We start from the raw sequence: 19,964 nt of genomic DNA, 5'->3' as shown, positions 1-19,964 counted from the left end.
GCAGAACATCCCATAAATCTGAATGGGGAGCAGCAGATGTGGATGTGGAGGGGGGTGGCCACTGGGCCTCCCAAAGGCCCATCTTACCATTGTTCAGCATTGTAGCCATTTCTGTGGTTTCTATGGTAGCAATAATACACACTTTTACCCATTTCCCCACATACGGCACCTGATAATATGAGCACTGATGCTTGAATTTATTGTCTTCTATCTACGCACCAAGCGACAAACTCAATATCCCAAGATTTTCTTTTTTCCTAAATCAGAAAAAGAGTTTTAATCCCTGAAGATAGTTCACAGTACAGTTTTAACCATTTCCCTATACACACCACCTGATAACATGAGCGCTGATGCTTGAACCTACTGGGATGCTCAGCACCAGGAATCAGACACGGACGTCTCGAGATTTGTTTTTCAAAATCAGAGAAAGTCGTTAAATATCTTTACACCTGAAAATATTTACAATATCAAACCGTACATTTCGGAACAATAAAGCAGCTGGAACCTCTTTGAACGGGGCTGTGGGGGCTCAATGATATTTCACACAATGTGCAGGACGATTTAGCACGTTTCAAGGGCATGGGGTGAAATAATGTTTGATAAAGTAGGGAGGAGCTATGGCAAGGTGACCAGATTTCTGAAACGCAAACCGGGGGGACAAATCATTAAAATATACGATGTTGTATATGAAATAAAAAAAAGGTTAATAATTCCAGTTTCGTGTATTTTGACCATGGTAACTATTGTACTGTAATAAACTATGGTGCAGGCTCACTGATAGAATTGGGTACTAACTAAGTAACTTTGTAAAGCGTGTCAGAATAAGCCACAGAATAAGTCACAATAGGGCCAAACTGGCGAGTGGGCGGATTGTGTCTATTCAGCAGTGCTCGCTGAAGACAATCAATACCTCTGAGGTCCAGGGGTGTCTTTTCTCAATGGCTGCTGTAAACCTACAGAGAAGAGCCTGAAAACCCTCCAGGTGTCTAATAGTCTTTGAGCCCCCCGAAGAATGACCACATTCATTGTCAAGCACTTTATGCTGTGTATTTCTTTTATATTCTGACGGGGGCGGGTGGGGGGGTTCCCCTCACCGAGGCTTTCTGAGGGCACTCGGGAAAGCTTTTTACTCGTTCCATGTGCAATTCTTGAATGACATGCTTACTTTTCTTACTTTTAAGGCTCGGATTCAGAAAACTTTTTTTGTTCGTCCCATGACATGACACTAAAATCATCTCTGCGGAGGTGTTCCCTGCCCCGAGCCAAAAATAAACCACACTTTTAACCATCTGGGTTTTTTTTTCTTCTTTTTTTTCAATTTTCAGCATGAAATGAATGATATATTATTGGAAATCATGAATATATATATATTTTATGTGAAGCTCAGATGTATGAATTTGACACGGTGTGTGTGTTACTGCACATGTAACATTTTCTTATTGTTGTGTGTGTGTGCACACGTGTGTGTATGTCTCATGTCTCCAGTCCAGACTATAGTCTCCACCAAGACAAAACAATATGAAAAACCCTCAGCAGTGTTTCAAAGTGTTCAAATTTAGCTTAGATATATAAATTGGCTTGAAATCACTTTTGCTAACAGTTGTGTTCATGTATCAGAACTCTTGTTTTTCATTGTGTATTGGGTGCATTCCCATAAGTTATTTAGGGGTGGGATAGGGCTGATATTCTGCAGCACCTCTCCCCAGCACTTCCCACCCTGTAAACATTTATGACCCTAGCCCAGATTGCATCTTAGATTTGAAGGATTGGCCCCCTGTTGACTCACAGCTTGATGGTGACTGCTAAGCTTTCTCTCCCTCTGCCTGTTGTGCTTCTTTAGTGTGACTTTTTTTCCCTCCCCTTCATCCTTCGAAGCATCATTCATCATTATAAAGTCACTAAAATGCCTGTTGATGGCATCACAAATAAAACGCGAAAGTTAGAGAGTTGCATTACCCGAAGACATCGGAAGTTTTGAATGTTAATTTGTCAAATGCGTGACTTCCAGTGGCTTCAAAAGTGGGCCAGCCAGCCCTGGTTTGTTTCATCGTCTCATCATAAACCATGCTAATCAATCTATGGCTGGTTTTTGAGTGAAAAGTGGACACAGTGGGGTTTTCTCCATACTGTGAGTCCTTGTTCCCCTCACACTCTATTGTTTGTTGATGGAAGCACTTGTCATAGTCATGCAATAACACAAAAGCCTGACTATTACTGTGTTTACCTCCGCACAGGAACCACTGGGCAATTCTCCATTAAATTACAGCCATGTGTGGGCCACTGATCTCTCCCCTCACCCGCTAGCCCCCTCTGCCATAGACACAAGCCCTCACACACCCAGGGCTGAGCTGGATACTTGTTGACTATCAATATCACTATAAACAAAGGTCCAGAAAAATCACATGGTCGCTCAGATCAGGAAATGGTTGTAAAACTAGGAAGCAGTACCTCGAATATGTGACCCTTTAGTTTGCATACCAGAATTGACTGCCCACATGTAAACTCAAAGCAGCTCTGGCCAGACCAAAAGAAGTTGGGTTGTTTGTGGAATGCTGTGCCGCATAATTTCCTCTAGCCCAACCCCCCACATCCCAGTCAATGGTGTGAGGCAAATAAGCGGTCATCTTGTTATCTCTTAAGACTCACATCTCTGATTTAAAGACAGTCATTTATACTTCCTGTGTCCTCCACTGAAATAGTTTCACCCAGGTGTTAAAACTACTATCTCTATATTGCACGAGGAAGAGGTCAAACTCCTGCAGCAATATACAAATACTTCCATTAAAATGGTTTTGCATCTTAGCTAGGTTATATACTTAAATTCCACACACACACACACACACACACACACACACACACACACACACACACACACACACACACACACACACACACACACACACACACACACACACACACACACACACACACACACACTAGGGATGCCAACTCCTTGAAATGGAAATAAGGAACAGGGGTCAGGGACAGGGGTTGGATGGACGGGGAGGCGTGGGCATAACAAATATAATGTGCCTTACACTGTACACACACACACACACACACACACACACACACACACACACACACACATACATGGATACATACATACATATATTCGTTAAACCAACCATATATATATATATATATATATATATATATATATATATATATATATATATAAGGAATGATTCCTTAATTTAAGGAACGGTTGGCAACCCCCCCCCCCACACACACACACACACATTAAAAGAAACACTCAACGGTAGGGAAAGTGCTCAACAAATAAGGAGCAAAATAATCCAGTGATTCAAGTAAATTCTTTATGAGACAGTACAAGCTGGTTTCATGTCATAAGCAATCATCAGCTCTCAACAACAGCTGATGATTGCTTACGGCAATCTTGATATATATATATGCCAATCATCTTATAGTCAAGTCAGTATACTATATATATATATACTGACTTGACTGGATGATCAGTGAGATGTGTGGTAGATTATTGTATGATTCATACAATATTGTTATTCGGTCAGTGGTAAGCAAAGTTTGGTGGTAAAAAAAAATACAATATCAGAACGACAAAAACACATCCAACGCTTTCACCTCAGTGCCCTCCACCTCTATTCTAGGCTGACGTGACCAAACAAAAGAACTATATACATGTGGTCATGAAAAGGAGAACATTTCAAAGGGGTGTTAGCTAATCAATAATGAGCGTCTAACACTATAGAAGTGTTTGCTATGAGCCGCTGCACTTGTATTTGCTAGATAATGCTGTGTTTACATGATCGTACAATCACAGGAAACAAAAGAATGGAGTCAAGCAAATGAAAATTGCCGTATAGACCCATTTGGAAAACAAAGGTCGAGTTATCCATGAGACATACAAGTGATGCTGTTTTCTGTGATTTCACCCAAGGAAGACAGATCACAAAACTAAGAAAAAACATGATGTAATAAAGTCCATCCGACCCGCTCTTAAAAACCGCCTTTTAAAGTATTTGAATTCAATTTTCCAATTCCCCAGCAGAACTTCACCTTAGCCTGAAAAGCAGTGCTAACCATGAGTGCGCGATACAAATAGATGAAAATAGCCAAAGATCCAGGCAATGTGCACTGATCTCCTCAGATCAGTGAACAAGGTCTCGAGCAAGCGTCAAAAGGAAAACCAGGAAAATTGCTTGATTCTTGTAAGTATAAAAACATAACCCTGTCCAAATGGTCTGAAACTAGTTGAGTCAATAGGTGGGAAAGTCCTGTTTGGGAAAATGCCCATTGTTTTATGTTTCTCTACAGTCATTTTGCAGGCTGTTCTCTGCAATCAATCACTCGACAAGACCTGTGATTGAATTCAGCACTATGGACGCTCAAAGAAGCAAGTCATTATTATAAGATCCTCCAATGAGCATCTAGACAGACAGATCGCAACGTGGGATTTCTGACATGCCACAAATACCAGGCTAATACTCGGAGTCAAACCTGAAGGCACTTTAGCTTCGTATATTTCACTCTGTTTAAAGGTTATGTTTAGTTAAAAATGTGTCCCCCGGTTTATTTCCAGCACTTGGTAGTAAACCAGGTGAAGCACTCAAGCACTTAAGCTGTGCAAAGCCAGAGGCAAATTGTAGTTTTTTTTTCCTGCAAGGTTTTCCTCATAATTAAAGGATTTACATCGTAAGGTCATATAAGCGAGGCAGCGAGACATGCCTATCTAGTTGCATCCTCCAGCTGATGTGTTAAGGAATATGGCCGTGTTGTTTTACAGCATCGAGGGTGGTTCTGATGGTGTGTGTTGTGGTGCAGACTCCATCTGAGTTCGGGATTATCACACTGACGTGACATATCTCAACTTTCCTTTGTTGCTCCGTTCCTTTCATCTTTTACTGAGTTCTAAAAAAAACACATGTCCAGTTTACAATTGCCCAACAAGTGTTCAAATGTAATTGTGTGTCCACCAAAACGCTATAAACATTACTGGGTGCCCTGCAAGAAACGCTTCCTCCTCTTACAACACTATACTGAGATGCAGTTACCCGTCTTAGTAACTCTCCTCTCTCCGTGTCAGAATTGTAAACTGGGGAATGGTTAACGGAACAGAATATGTCCACATAACAGCAACTTTCATAAGATAGACCCCCATAACAGTGGTGTTGGCCACCGAGGAGGTCTTTCATCACTTAATTGTGAAGATTCACCATTGTGAGATACAGGATGAGGTCAAGGTTTCTTAACCTTTACTTATTTATGTTGTCTTTTCTTTGCTTCATTTGCTCTCCTGGAAGCTGTGCTGAAGCTCTACAACAACCTTCATTCATTTTGACCATGTGAATTCCATAGTTTAACTTTCAAAAGGGAAGGTCATGTCGTTGATATGCCTTTGGTTCACACAACTGCATCTTTATAGCACAACTGGGTACTATTTCAATTGTTTGGACACAACATAGAAGAAACAGTGTATTGAAGCATAGTTTCTTATTGGGCCAATAAACCGTCTAGACGACACTCCCCTCTTTTTCACCTTGAGTCAGTCATTTAAGGGGCATTTGTTTTTCTGAATATATTGGCTCGTCTTTGTCTCACACATATCAGCTAGGCATCATAAAGCTCCACTTTTCCCATTGAGGCTCAGCTGCATGTAAAGAAAAAAAAACAGTGAATTGTATGTTAGGAGTTGGTTATTTCAAATCATTTACACTCACTATTTCAGCTTTTAATATCCACTTAAAGGGACAGTTCGCCCCGAAATCAAAGATACATGTTTTTCCTCTTACCTGTAGTGTTATTTATCCATCTAGATCGGTTTGGTGTGAGTTGCCGAGTTTTGGAGATATCGGCTGTGGAGATGTCTGCCCTCTCTTCAATACAATGAAACTGGATGGCACTCGGCTTGTGTTGCTCAAAGCATCAGAAAAATACATTTTAAAAACTCAACAGCAATGTCTCTTTGCAGACATCAAGACCCGGTTACTCAAGATAATCCACAGACCTGGTTGTGAGCAGTTTCATGTAGGTGTAGTTCAGTCTAAGAAAATTATTTCTACATGAGCTCACAACCAGGTCTGTGGATTATCTTGAGTAACCGGGTCTTGATGTCTGCAAAGAGACATTGCTGCTGAGTTTTTCAAAAAAAAAAAATTTTTTTTTGCCGCTTTGAGAAACACAAGCTGAGGGCCACCCAGCTCGATTGTACTGGAGAGAAGGCAGACATCTCCACGGCCAATATCTCCAAAACTTGGCAACTCACACCAAAATGATCTAGATCAATAAATAGCACTACAGGTCAGAGGGAGAACATGTATTCCTGATTGGTGAACTGTCCCTTTAGTATTTCACCAAAACTTCAAATATTATCTGTTGTCTAAAGCTTTTTCCATTTGTATTTTAATTCCACAGACTTATCTCCAACCATTCCCATCAGTGTCTTTCAACTCTGCAAATAAGTCTTGTCACCTACTTCTCTCCCTACTTTCCTGAAGCACAGAAAACAGGCACATTAAAACTACAGTTTTAACAACAGGGCACAGCTCTGCAATATGTCAGGAACACTTTTGTTTATGCTATAAAGACTAGTGGTAAAAAAAATAGACTGACATTTTTTTGTCCCTATATAAAAGGCATCGCTTTTATCCATGAGGTTGGGATTTTCACAGCATATTTTGCACCACATCTCTGTGCAGTAAAAAAAAAAAAGAAATAAAAAAGAATGATTTCTTATATGTGAAAATCACGTTGCTTTATTTTCATTTTAAATGCTGGTTACAATACTGAATACCAAGACTAGTCCATCCATCCATCCATTATCCAAACCGCTTACCCTGCTCTCAGGGTCACAGGGGTGCTGAAGCCTATCCCAGCAGTCATTGGACGGCAGGCGGGGAGACACCCTGGACAGGCCGCCAGAGCATCACAGGGCTACCAAGACTAGTTCATTTACAAAATGCATTGTAGCGAGTGAAAGATATTGAATGATGATGATCAGTTGATCCAACAGAAAAAATATTCATTTGGGGGGTCAGTGTATCACCAATAAAAGTTGAAATTGGGAGATCCAAGGCCAGAGGGGAGGGGAATCTGACATGTGTATTGTTTTGCATTTCTAGACCGTGCTATAAGTACTGCTTACTTTTTACCCTGTTCAACTTTTCACGGAATATATTCATACACAGAATATAATATTTCCTCTATTGGTAGCTCTAAAGTTCTGCCTACTACTGATCACTTCCACAAGATGCTTAAATTTGGGCTTTATAAGTATCAGATCATTATCTACCAAAGCCTTACTAATAAATGATCTGACTCTTGAACATAGTTTCGATATGATTGGGTTAAGTGAAACACGGCTGAAACCAGACGTTTTCCTTCCCTTAAATGACGCTTCCCCACCCGACTATATTTACGCCCATGTAGCTTGGGCAAATAAACAAGTTGGGGGTGTTGCTTTAATATACAAGTCTATTTTCAATCTGACTTCTAGACTTGAATCTAGATTTCAGTCTTTGCGGCTCTTGTTCTGGATCCAACTCCCTCAGCCATGAATAGACTTGGCTCAGTCCAGATAGTGATACTCTATCGACCTCCTGGCTCTTATTATTTCTTGAAGAATTTGTCTCAGGTCTTGTTACTCATTCTGATGAGATTCTAATTCTTGGTGATTTCAATATTCATCTGAATGAGGTTTACAGATTTGTCTCGGTGCATGCTCAATAATCCAGGTAAGAAAATCAAAGAAGGTTGAATCAGTTCATCTGGATACAACGTTTATTAACAGATACGTTTCATCACTCATCTAAGTGACCTCTTCGGTCTAAACTAACTGCAGATATCCCCACCCTTATAAACAATACAGTTGCATAACGACCGAAACCAACGACCAGTTTCATATGCAAATATGGGTGTGACCATTAACTGGAGTTACAATGGCCATGTGTACTATTCACAGAGGCTTTGGGAATGTTTGCAATCACAGCATTTTAAGATGGCGACTGATGTACTCTTAGCCCCCCTCAGTCCAGGGATGGTCATTCCCTCTTAACGTAGATAGCCTCTTTGACTCCCCGTTCGAACCAGCGTTCCTCCCTATCAAGGATGTGCACATCCTCATTCTTGAAAGAGCTGCCACTGACCTGTAGATGAATGTAGACTTCAGAGTCCTGGCCTGACGTTTTAGCTGTCCTGTGTACGCAGGAGTGCTAACACGTCACACCCATATTTCCATATTAAACTGGTCGTTGGTTTCAGTCGTTATGCATCTGTATTGTTTATAAGGGGTGGGGATACCTGCAGTCAGTTTAGATTGAAGAGGTCACTTTGTTGAGTGATGAAATTTATCTGTCAATAAACGTTATATCCAGATGAACTGATTCAATCTTCTTTGACCCTTGATTTGGTTTCATCAAAATGGATAGCCGTTTCTGATCTGAATGTCTTGCCAACCACATCTGTTGTGTCAGATCATTTTCTCATCAAATTTGAAGCATTATTGGCCTGTCCAGTTAATGTCACTTACCAATCGCCACATTGGTCTGTCCACTATAGCTGCATTTGGCCAGCAGCTACCTGAAGTCTTGATTCTTTTCACTGTAGTGACTGACTCTGTTGAAAATTTCACTAGTGACTTAAATGTGCCCCTCTAACCTCCTCGATTTCGTTGCACCTCTCACTACCAGAGCTAGGCGACTAAAGAGGTCCACACCTTGGTTTAACGATGAGACATATGCTCTTAAGTGGACCCGCGGCAGACTGGAACGTAAATGGCGGAAATCAAAACTGGAAGTTTTTACTTATCTTTGCATGAGTGTTTATTGAAATACAAGCATGCTTTAAAAAACTTCCAATTTTGATTGGAAGTTTGTTTTTTTCTGCTGCAAAACAGCATACATCTCTCGCTTAATCAATATTTATAAACATTACCCCAGATTTCTTTTTGACACTGTATCTAAACTTACTAAAAAGCAGCCATCTATTAGCTGCTCACCATTCACAGCCCACGAGTTTCTAGACCTTTTCTGTAATAAGATTGATGAGATCATAAACAAAGTTAGTCCTTCAACTCCAGCTGCGCCTGCAGATTCTGTCTTACCAAATTTATATCTATACAATGAGTCACTGATAGTCCCTGTTATTACAACTTTTGAGACTGTCTCTCTTGATATTTTGACTAAGCTCGTGTCAGCTTCTAAACCAACTACTTACCTACATGACCCTTTACCAGCAAAACTCTTTAAAGACCTCTGGCCTTTCCTGGGACCTACAATGCTAGACATTGTTAATTTATCACTTACTACTGGCACTGTTCCCAGCAGTTTTAAGACACCTGTGGTTAAACCTCTACTTAAAAAAATGCACCTAGATCCAGGATCTCTTAATAACTACCAACCAATCTCTAATCTTCCATTCTTTTCTAAAGTACTAGACAGATTTGTGTATCAGCAACTTTCGACCCATATAGTAGAAGAAAACTATCTATATGAACCTTTTCAATCGGCTTTGAGGACCTGTCACTCAACTGAAACTGCTCTGATCAGGGTGGTGAACGATTGTCTACTATCTATGGACTCTGGTTCCACTTCTGTGCTTCCATTACTGGACCTCAGTGCAGCCTTTGACACCACTGATCACTGTATACTATTAGACAGAATATATTGTAATTTTGGTGTCTCTGGCTTAGCTCTCTCTTGGCATAAGTCCTACTTGTCTGGACAAAACACATTGTGTCTGCTATAACAATATCACATCAAAATTCTCTGACATTAAATATGGCATACCTTAGGGCTCAGCTCTTGGCCTTCTACTTTTCTCTCTTTATATTTCACCTCTTGGCTAAATTATATGCAGTCATGGAATAAATTTCAATTGCTATGTGGATGATATTCAGCTAGCTGTATGTGCCTATAAGGGCTGACGATCGTACTCAAATGACTAATTTAGAGACATGCTTGGCTAATGTGAAAAATTGGATGTCACTAAATGTCCTGCTTTTAAATTCGAATAAAACTGAGATGCTGGTCGTTGGCCTTGCTAGACACAGACACCAATTTGATCAAATAACAATAACAATCGACAACTTTGTGATTTCACAAAGTGCGGCAGCCAAAAATCTTGGTGTTACATTTGATTCCAGCCTTTCCTTTGCTAATCACATTAAAGAAATCACCAAGACTGCCTTTTTTTCCCCGACTTACATAACATAGCTAAATTATGGTCTTTCCTGTCTATGGCTGATGCAAAGACTCTAATACATGCATTTGTTTCATCCAGACTTGATTTCTGTCATGTTCTGTTTTCAGGTCTGCCACATGCCAGTATAAAAAGTCTTCAGATGGTTCAAAATGCTGCATCGAGAATCTGAACTAAAGCTATAAAATTTGACCATATTACACCAATCATTGCCTCCCTTCACTGGCTTCCTATCCATGTTAGATCAGACTTCAAGGTGCTTCTGCTGACTTATAAAATCCTAAATGGGCTTGCCCCATCATACCTGTCTGATCTCCTTAATCTGTACAGTCCATCTCGAGCTCTCCGCTGTCAAAATACAGGGCTCCTGTGTGTACCCAAAGTTAAAAAGAAGTCAGCTGGTGGCAGGGCCTTTTCTTATCGGGCCCTGTACTTATGGAATAACCTGCCTGCTGCCATCAGACATTCAGAGTCTACTGAGTCCTTTAAATCCAAACTTAAAACTCATCTTTACCTTAACCTACAGTTAATTGTCTTTAAATGGAATACTTCACAACCTGTATTGCAGGGCGGGTCAGTTTCTGTCTCAATGAATTTACCAAGCACTATTCTGCTGACGTGATTATAGAGCATAGATTATTGACTTTTGCAAACTGTTCTCTTCTCTTACATCTCTTTTCTCTCTCTCTCTGAATTATGTCCTCTCTTTTCTCTTCTTCTGTATATATGAATGGTGTGATGTGAGTCTCCCCTGTGTGCACATGTAGTCTGTCCTCCTCCCAGGTCTCCATGGTGATGGTGGTCACCACCTGGACATTGCTTGGCATCCCCCTCATCACATTTCTTATATATTTTATAAATCCATATAATTTTGTTATCCTGTTTCAATGTTATATCCTTCTCTCACTCTGATGTGTGACTAATGTGTTCTTTCTTGTCTCTTCTGCCTCGTATGTGAATAGTGTGATGTGACTTTCCCCTGTGTGCACGCGTGGTCTGTCCTTCTGTCAGTTCTACATAGTGATGGTGGCAATGTGGCTCAGGTCCTGGGCTGTTCCAGTGGTATCTGGACACTGCTGGGCATCCTCCTCATCATATCCGTATTCATTCATTCATGCTAATTCCATTATAATTCTGTTATCCTCTTTCAGTGTTGTATTCTGTAAATTGTATACACACAACATCCATTGCACGTCTGTCCATATTGGGGGAGAGATCCCTCCACTGTTGCTCTTTCTGGGATTTCTTCCTATTTTTTCCCCCTGTTAAAGGGATTATTTTAGGGAGTTGTTCCTTATCTGATGCAAGGGTCTAAGGACAGGATGTTGTATTGCTGTAAACCCCACTGAGGCAAATTTGTAATTTGTGATAATGGGCTATACAAATAAATCTGACTTGACTTGACAAACTGCATCTCATGATGCAATTCTTTCGATCTTGAATTTAATTGCTATGTGCCGTACCACCATCTACACAAGACACATTAGTTTATCCCCCCGCAGTGGGAAAACATGTTGCCAACATTAACTCCTTGCTATGGCCCTTTCAAATTAATGTTAAATATTAATATGAAATTTGGAGATGGTTATTTTACATTCTCGACTCCATGGAGATTATTTGTGCCTTAACATGTACAGCTCATTTGGGATTAACTACAAAACTCCTTTCTCATTAATACTGAAATGCATCATCACATATATGTGACAACTCACAATAGTTGTCCTCTTCTGTTAAAAAAAACAGATTCCTTCGACTACCAAGGTATAGATGGAGCAGAGCAATACAAAACAATTCACAATACAGATCCAGTAAGGCTGCTACAATATACTGTATACTACAATATAATATGCAATATACTACAATATACTGGACTTTATAAATTTTTGTCCATTTCCCTGCACGTAACACTCTCACCAATGAGGTTTATTTTGATGCATGAACACTGTGCAAAGTGTGTTCAGTGGACAAAACATGAGCACTGATGATGACACATTCGTCTTACGAGCACATCTGATTGGTAACGATATTTCAGCCGTGTTGATGCGCGATGTAGGCTGCTGGTCACAAAGAGCTGCGAAAGTTTTACACAAGACGCAACAAAGGTCGCGCGGAATATCGGTTGAGCCAGCGTCGAGTTCTGTAATTGAAACGAAGAAGCTTTTTTCTTTCTTTCTTTCTTTCTTTCTTTTTTTCCTCGCCAATGACAGTATCTTCATGAACAAGAAGGGCGATGAGTTGGGTCTTGCCCTCCCTCCGCCACGTCCATCCACTAGCAGCGCTCCTCCCGCCCCCTCCTGGCACTCTGGTTCCCTCATCAATAGGACCTATTTGAATAATGTGCGAGCACTTGGACCGGAGCCAATCAGCTGTCAGAGGACCATGATAACTCGCAATGCATTATTGATAATAATAATTACGTTGACATGCGCATTTCTGCTTGAGGGGCTAATTTTCCAGCCCGAAGAATTTGTAAAGAGGGAGAGTAAATTGTAGTACCATTTGCTCCCAAATGGTTGCACCATGTCGAGGCGCAAGCAAGCCAAGCCGCAGCATATCAATTCCGACGAGCCCGGTTCGTCCGAAAATGGTGAGTTGAGCCGGATGAGCCCACACGGAGCCAAACGCGGAGCGATACCTGGTTCTGTTTTGGCCGACACCATGTTGCCGAATATCGGTTGTTATTTATCGCAAACTTTATCGTTCCCCTGCACTTTGACCTGCATGTTGACCCTTTGGTGCTGACCGCTTTCCGAGGTTTTGGATGTTTTTTAACCTCGAATACAGTCCGGCGCAATGAGAGTACTGTTTATCCTTGCCAAACTACCGACGACAGACGTTGTTATATTCTCATATAGAGGACAAAACAACGAGATTTCGAAGCTTTTAATCTGAAAATGTCGTGCCAACTAAGCGCACTCGGTTTTGACTAGACGTCGATCGAATCTCCATTTTGGCCAGTCTTTTCCCCACATATTCAGAATTTTGGGAGAAGTTCGTCTGATCTGAATTATAACCGAGCCTTATTCGGGCATTCATGAAGCGCGTGCTACCTGTTGGGTTTGGAGCAGATTGTGGTCGATTGTAATACTGGTGCATGGTCCATTTTAGGGTTACTGAGGTAAACTGGGAGTAACTTTTATTCATTGTTCCATGTTTATTTCCACTAGTAATGCACCTATCTCATACACCACTGTAGTATTCCAGCTCTCAATATAACCATCCTTTAACTGAGGTGTTAACTTTATTTTGTTTTCTGTATTTAGTAAAGATATTGCGTTGTTCTCCGGTTTTTGCCTTATCTCGTGGAGACTTAAAACTTTTTACAGGTTTGCACTAATTTCTCTGGGTTAGATTTCCCTTCAGATACCAGGCCGAGCGTTTGTTAAAATGCGTCTAAAATTGTGGTGTTTTTTCAACAACTGCGTGTGACTAACTCGGGAGTAAGCTGACCTAAAAGCAATAAATCCCCCAGTTTAATGCATGACTGTTTCCTTTCGTACATATGTGAAGTGGGGGATGGAGCCGAGGTCTTTTTGTGGAGACAGGGTGGGGGTGCGTTTGGTATCGCCACACAAACCCCCCCGCAGTGTCGTGTACACTACTCAGTTCAAACGCTTTACTAACTGGTTAGACGTGAACGCCAGTGAGAAGGTTGGAGATTCGTCAAAGGAAGTCCTCCCATTTTAAAAACGAATTTCTGTGGCGGTTCCACACATTGAGTGACTGTAGTGAATTGCTTGTGTGTAGTGTATTACCTCGTGTCATGAACCTTTTTGGAAAAGGTGATCAGAAATTAGTCATGCGCCACCAAGTGGCAAACGAGTGCCATCGTCCTTCGATCACAGCGCCACAATCGATGAGGGGATCAAATGTGTGTACCGACGGTTTAAGTTTACGTCGTTTGGCTGCGCTATAAAACTTTAAAGGTACTATTCCCTGTGATGTACATGTTTGAAAACGCGATAATTGAGCAATTTACAACAGGTGACGCGGTGTTGCCCGATAGCCAATCCGGTAGTTTTGTTGGATGAATGCAAACAGGTGGCTGCCCGTATTTGCATTCACGATTGACGATGCACCAAGTTGCGAAAGGACCTCGTACTGAGCAGGATATATATGCTGCCTGTGAACTGTTGTTTTGTGGTTGTTGTTGTTTTTTTTTCCTTTCCAATTCGCGTTTTCTGTAGTAGTTGCCCCTCTGAAAGCTGCCGTTGTAACAGATGGATAGATTAATTTTTTTTTTTGGTATGCGTATAGACCGATCTATTTAAAAAAAAAAATTTTTTTACATTTTTTTGTGGAACAATGACCACTGTGCAGCCATAGCCATTGTACGTCACACATTTACTTTTTTAATTATGTAACCGGGCACTTAGCATATAATGTGTCTACCTCCATAATTATCAATGAATGCAGTAATGCACAGCCCTGCACATGGAATCAATAGTTTGGCCCCAAAGAAACAACTAATGTTCTTGGTTCTTTGTCCCTTTGGACGCCTGCTTTTTAGTGGATGGTTGCCCTCTGCTGGTCCTTTTAGCAACAAACAAATATGATCAAGTGACTAGACCTTTTGGAGATGTTGAGATTCCCTAGTTAATCTAATTTAAAGCTTTCCTCTAAGATCTTTCGACACCCATAGATATAAATCATATGTTTAATTTGTTTATAGTCCATCAATGTAGAGCAATTTTCGGATTTTTATATTTATCCTTATGTTACAGGGATTATCCAAGACAGTCAAACTGGAGAGGAAGAGGCTGGGAATGAGATGAAGAGGGTCAGAATGGACGAGACTAGAGTCTGCAACAAATGCTGTGCTGAATTTTTTGATGAGGCAGAATTTCAGGAACATGAGAAAAATTGCACTAAAAGTCAGCAGGTCGTCATATTGAAAGATAGAGATGACCACGAAGTGTCTGAGGAATATTCACAAGCTTCTCCTGAAGGCCCCACAAGTGAACATGATGACAGTCAATCCAGTAATCATTCTCTATCAAATGTTAATACAGAGCCTGTGGAAAGATCAGAAGAGAGAAAATTGGATGGAGAGGAGTCATGCCAACGAGATCAGGCACAGATTTCCACCAGCCCAGAGATGACTTGCCAGCCCTCACCCAAGTTGCAAGATTCAAATGTCACACTTGAATCCATGACTGCCACTAAAGTAGCAGTAAATCAGCATTCTTCAAACTGTAGGTCTCCCCCCTCATCTCAAGACGCCCTGCAAGCCATCCCAGTGATCTTGGAGCAATTGGTGTATCTCCAGCAACAGCAGCTTCAGCAGATCCAGCTAACAGAACAGATTAGAATCCAGGTAGCCATGATGGCTCCCCAAGGTCTTCAGTCAGCTGTAGGGGCAGCAGTGGACCCCCTCAAAGCCCTGGGGGCCCATCTCTCTCAACAACTCTCTGCTGCAGCAGCTCTGATTGGAAAAAGGACTGGCAGTCAAAGCCTCACTATGGAGACCATGAAGCAAGGTAAATTATCTCAAACCACTGGTATCCCTGTGCCTCTGGCTGGAGGACTGGGGACAATGGCTGCTAAAACAGACATTTTGAAGGGCATTCCAGACCTGGCCAGCCGACTGCCAGCATTACTGCCCCAGTCTCCAGGGGTCATGGCTTTCCCCAGCAGTTTCACTGGTATTCAAGCTGGGATTGATCCCTCTAAGAAAGGAAAGGGCAAGATTCCCAGCCTGCCATCAGAGTCAAAGAATGGTGATTCTTTATATAAGCACAAATGTAAGTACTGTGTGAAGACATTTGGGAATGACAGTGCTCTCCAGATTCACTTGAGATCTCACACTGGGGAAAGGCCGTTCAAATGCAACATATGTGGGAACCGATTTACAACCAAAGGAAACCTTAAAGTGCATTTCCAAAGGCATAAAGAAAAATACCCCAATATCAGGATGAACCCTCACCCTGTGCCAGAACACCTTGATAACATTCCCACCAGCAGTGGCATTCCCTATGGCATGTCCATGCCTATAGAAGACTCCAATATGGTTGACATGAAACCTGTGCTGGGACATCCAGCTGCTGGGTTCCATCCTTCATCCATTCCAGGGTTCAAGACTACATTTGAGGGTTTTGGAGGTGACCCATTTTCCCAGAGACCTTCCTCATCAACAAGTGATGCAGCATCAGTTTCCTCAAACATGTTTGGCCACGAAATAGGATTGGATCAGAGCCAGGATTCCAAAGAATTGATGGGGGCACTACATCATATGCATAGTAATTCCCTCTCAGCAGAACAAAGCTCTGGAACAGCCAAACTACAGCAGATGGTGGATGGTTTGGAGAAAAGGACCAATGACCCCAATGAGTGTGTCATTTGCCACAGAGTGCTCAGCTGCCAGAGCTCCCTCAAGATGCATTACCGCACACACACAGGTGAGAGGCCTTACAAGTGCAAAATCTGTGGCCGTGCTTTCTCCACCAAGGGAAACCTTAAAGCCCATTATGGAGTGCATAGGGCCAACACTCCTCTCAAAATGCAGCACTCCTGCCCCATCTGCCAGAAGAAGTTCACCAATGCGGTGGTTTTGCAGCAGCACATCCGCATGCACATGGGTGGGCAGATCCCCAACACTCCCGTGCCAGAAAACCAATATGAAGCTGCAGAAGCAATGGACTCCTCTTTACCAGATGAGAAGTTAATGGCCACCAATGGCTTTGATGAAAGCATTGAAGATCATGAGGCTGAGCTAGACCCTCAGGAGAAGCCAGATAACATTTCAGATTGCCTTCAACCATCTACCTCCGATGAGCAGCAACAGCATGCCCCCCCATCCATGTTTTCCAGCCTGGATGTTTTGAAGAACCTCACCTCAGGTCTTACACTGAAACGGCAGAGTAGCACAGCTTCAGAAAGTGAAGGAACCCCCAAAGAATCCCCCACTGTTCCAAGAGAGCAGGAATATCAGAATGGCTGCAGTCCTGCCATCTCTGAATCAGCCATGTCATTTCACTCCTCTTCCCCTGTCAACACCCACATGGGTAGTAGTCAGTCGAAATCTCCAGAATGTGCTATTACGGATGACTTTGCCCGCAGTGGGTCAAGACCAAATTCTGACAGTGGCGGCCAAGATGGTAATGAGTCGAGTGGAGCACTTGACTTAACAGCCCCCAGCAGCTTCACCCCTAAAACAATAAAAGAAGAACCTAGCCTGTCCTTTTGTAATGGAGACTATGGTGAGTAGGATATTATTTGCTTAATGATTAAAGGTGCATAATGTCAGATGCATTGATCTAACTCCCCCTCTTGTCTCTACAGCTCCCAGTCATGTGCCTTTCATGCGGATGCCTCCAAGTCTGGCCAGTCTAGAGATGAAGATTCCTCCAGAGAATCCCCTTGGTCCTCATGGCTTGTTTAGCTCTCAGATGCCTCAGGGAACTGGTATGCCTTCAGCCAACTCCAGTTTGCCACGTCGATCAGCCAAACAACATCTATGTAATGTCTGTGGCAAGAACTTCTCTTCTGCCAGTGCTTTGCAGATCCATGAGCGCACTCATACAGGGGAGAAGCCTTTTGCCTGCACCATCTGTGGCAGAGCTTTCACCACCAAGGGAAATCTCAAGGTGAGAACTCTCAATCTAAATACGTTGATGACATTCAATACAGTCCTACACCAAGTGTTGCACTTGTGCCCTTTAGTAACTGCAAATTTGACTAATACACTTATTTTTATGTTTACTTATTTTTATATATTTTTTTAAGTAGCAATGTTTATATGAATGCTGGAAATGATTCTTCACAATGTACTAATTTATTGATTTATCTTATTTATTTTTTTTAAAGGTGCATGTTGGAACTCACATGTGGAACAACTCATCAAGACGTGGCCAGCGTCTGTCTTTGGATAACCCCATGGCCCTGATGGCGATGAGCTCTGAAGCCAAGATGTTGCCAGAGATGATGCAGGCTCCCAAAGACCTGGGTGCTTCACCAATGAATTTTGATCCTTCTCTATGGAACCAGTATGCTGCTGCCTTTAGCAGTGGCTTGACCATGAAGACTAATGAAATTTCTGTCATCCAGAGCGGTGGCATTCCGCTCCCTGGAAGTCTTTCTGGTGGTCCTATGGTCGGATCCACTGGAGGCCTCATGAAGATTGATGGCTCGCAGTCTGGCTTGCCTGCTACTATGGCTGAAATTGAGAAGAACAGCTCTGACACTGTCCCAAAATCACAATTTCCACATTTCATGGAAGAGGGTAAAATTGCAGTAAATTAGACATTTTATCTTCTTTATCTAGTCTGCATCATGCAAGTGTTTTTGACTGTTCATATTGGCAGTAGTATTGCTTTCCTTTAGCTCAATGACAGGTACAATCAATGCTCAGAGTAAAACTGGTTGTGGGAAAACTGCAGTCCCCAGTAACATTGGTTGCAGTTTCCTTCCCTTTGTGAATCACAAGTGTTATTTTTAGTTGAACTTGATATAACTATATATATGTATGTATGTGTGTGTATAATATATGTATGTGTGTGTGTATATATATATTACACACACATACACACACACACACACACACATATATATATTTATATATATGTGTGTTAGTCTATGTATGCACGGGTATTTTTGTGACATTTTGTGTATCCAGAATTTGAATGTATGACTTACTTGAATCTGCTTTAATTCAGAATGTCTCCCTGACATACTTCGCAAAGATTTTGGCTGTTATTGGAGGAAGTTTCAGGGTAAGACTAATTATGGAAATCATGTTTCTAGTGTTTATTTGAACAATAGTGTTTGACCATATTTTTCTGTACATGACTACTTGCTTTCCTCTTGTGTGCCATAGAGTTTATAAAATTGTACAGTTTTGTAGTGGTTTGTCATTGGTATGTTACTTTTGAAGAGCAGCTTTTGATCAGTCATACAGACATTCAGACACGAAAAACAATTTTGATGTCATGTCCATTTGTTAATTCAAAGTGCCCTTGCTAATTTCTCATCTATTTTTGATGCTGTAGATTACAAAACAGACTCATAAATGTTTTATCAGTGCTGAAATAGAGTACTTTGTCTAAACTGATTAACTTTTTGCCAAGTGCCTAACCTGATTTGTACACGTTGTTTTGACGTGCCATAGTGAAATGAAGGCCCCATTGGACTGTTGTACTGCATTTGTTTTTTCACCCTGGTCTACAGTTTTCTTTTCCATGGATGTTCCATATATACTGCTTATAGACCTGCAGAGTCAATTAAGTTTTCTGAGCTCTGATGGATTAATGGTTAATACTCATATTTGCACTTTATTTTTCAAATATTGATAAACTTACATTTTGTTATATTTCAGTTCCATATGTCATTACCATGCTTGTCATACTAGAAAATGGCAAATCAACAACTTTTTCCTCTTTTCCTACCCTTGAGAATTTTTGAATCTGTGAAGCTGTACATTATGATCTGTTGGTTTAAATCACTCATTTTGATACAGATTTGTATCAACTGTAGCAGGATTTTTATTTATATTGCATAAAATGTTTGAGTTTAAGGGGGTAAATTCTACCTCGTAAAGATTTTAGTTTTCCTCCATGCCCCCTTATCTCAATCTGTACACTCTGATACATTCTTGGGTATGATGTTGTTGTCTTTCGTTCTGAATATACTGAGTTGAACAGAGATGAATGTATCACTGGACACTTTACAAAATGAAATCAGAATAGTCCGAATACTTGTAGTCTCCTGCTGTGCATTCCCCATTGTCATGCATTTGCCGAGTTGTGCCTTGCCTTAGAAAAAGCGAAACATGTCAAAACTGCTTTGAGGTT

The 19,964-nt window shown here is 41.3% G+C and overlaps 1 protein-coding gene across 1 annotated transcript; it reads left to right on the top strand.

The window, feature by feature from the left end:
- The first annotated feature begins 12,599 nt into the window (after positions 1 to 12,599).
- Positions 12,600 to 18,417, top strand: sall4 (spalt-like transcription factor 4). Its single transcript, XM_056274795.1, is given in 5 exon segments — positions 12,600 to 12,649; positions 12,651 to 12,763; positions 14,901 to 17,375; positions 17,458 to 17,762; positions 17,983 to 18,417. Coding segments are annotated over 5 exon segments (3,378 nt in total).
- Positions 18,418 to 19,964: the final 1,547 nt, after the last annotated feature.

The sequence above is a fragment of the Lampris incognitus genome, chromosome 2, assembly GCF_029633865.1.
Source record: "Lampris incognitus isolate fLamInc1 chromosome 2, fLamInc1.hap2, whole genome shotgun sequence".
In the NCBI taxonomy this organism is placed as follows: Eukaryota; Metazoa; Chordata; class Actinopteri; order Lampriformes; family Lampridae; genus Lampris; species Lampris incognitus.
Note: the sequence above shows the minus strand (reverse complement) of the source record. Positions and strands in the feature narration are given on the sequence as shown.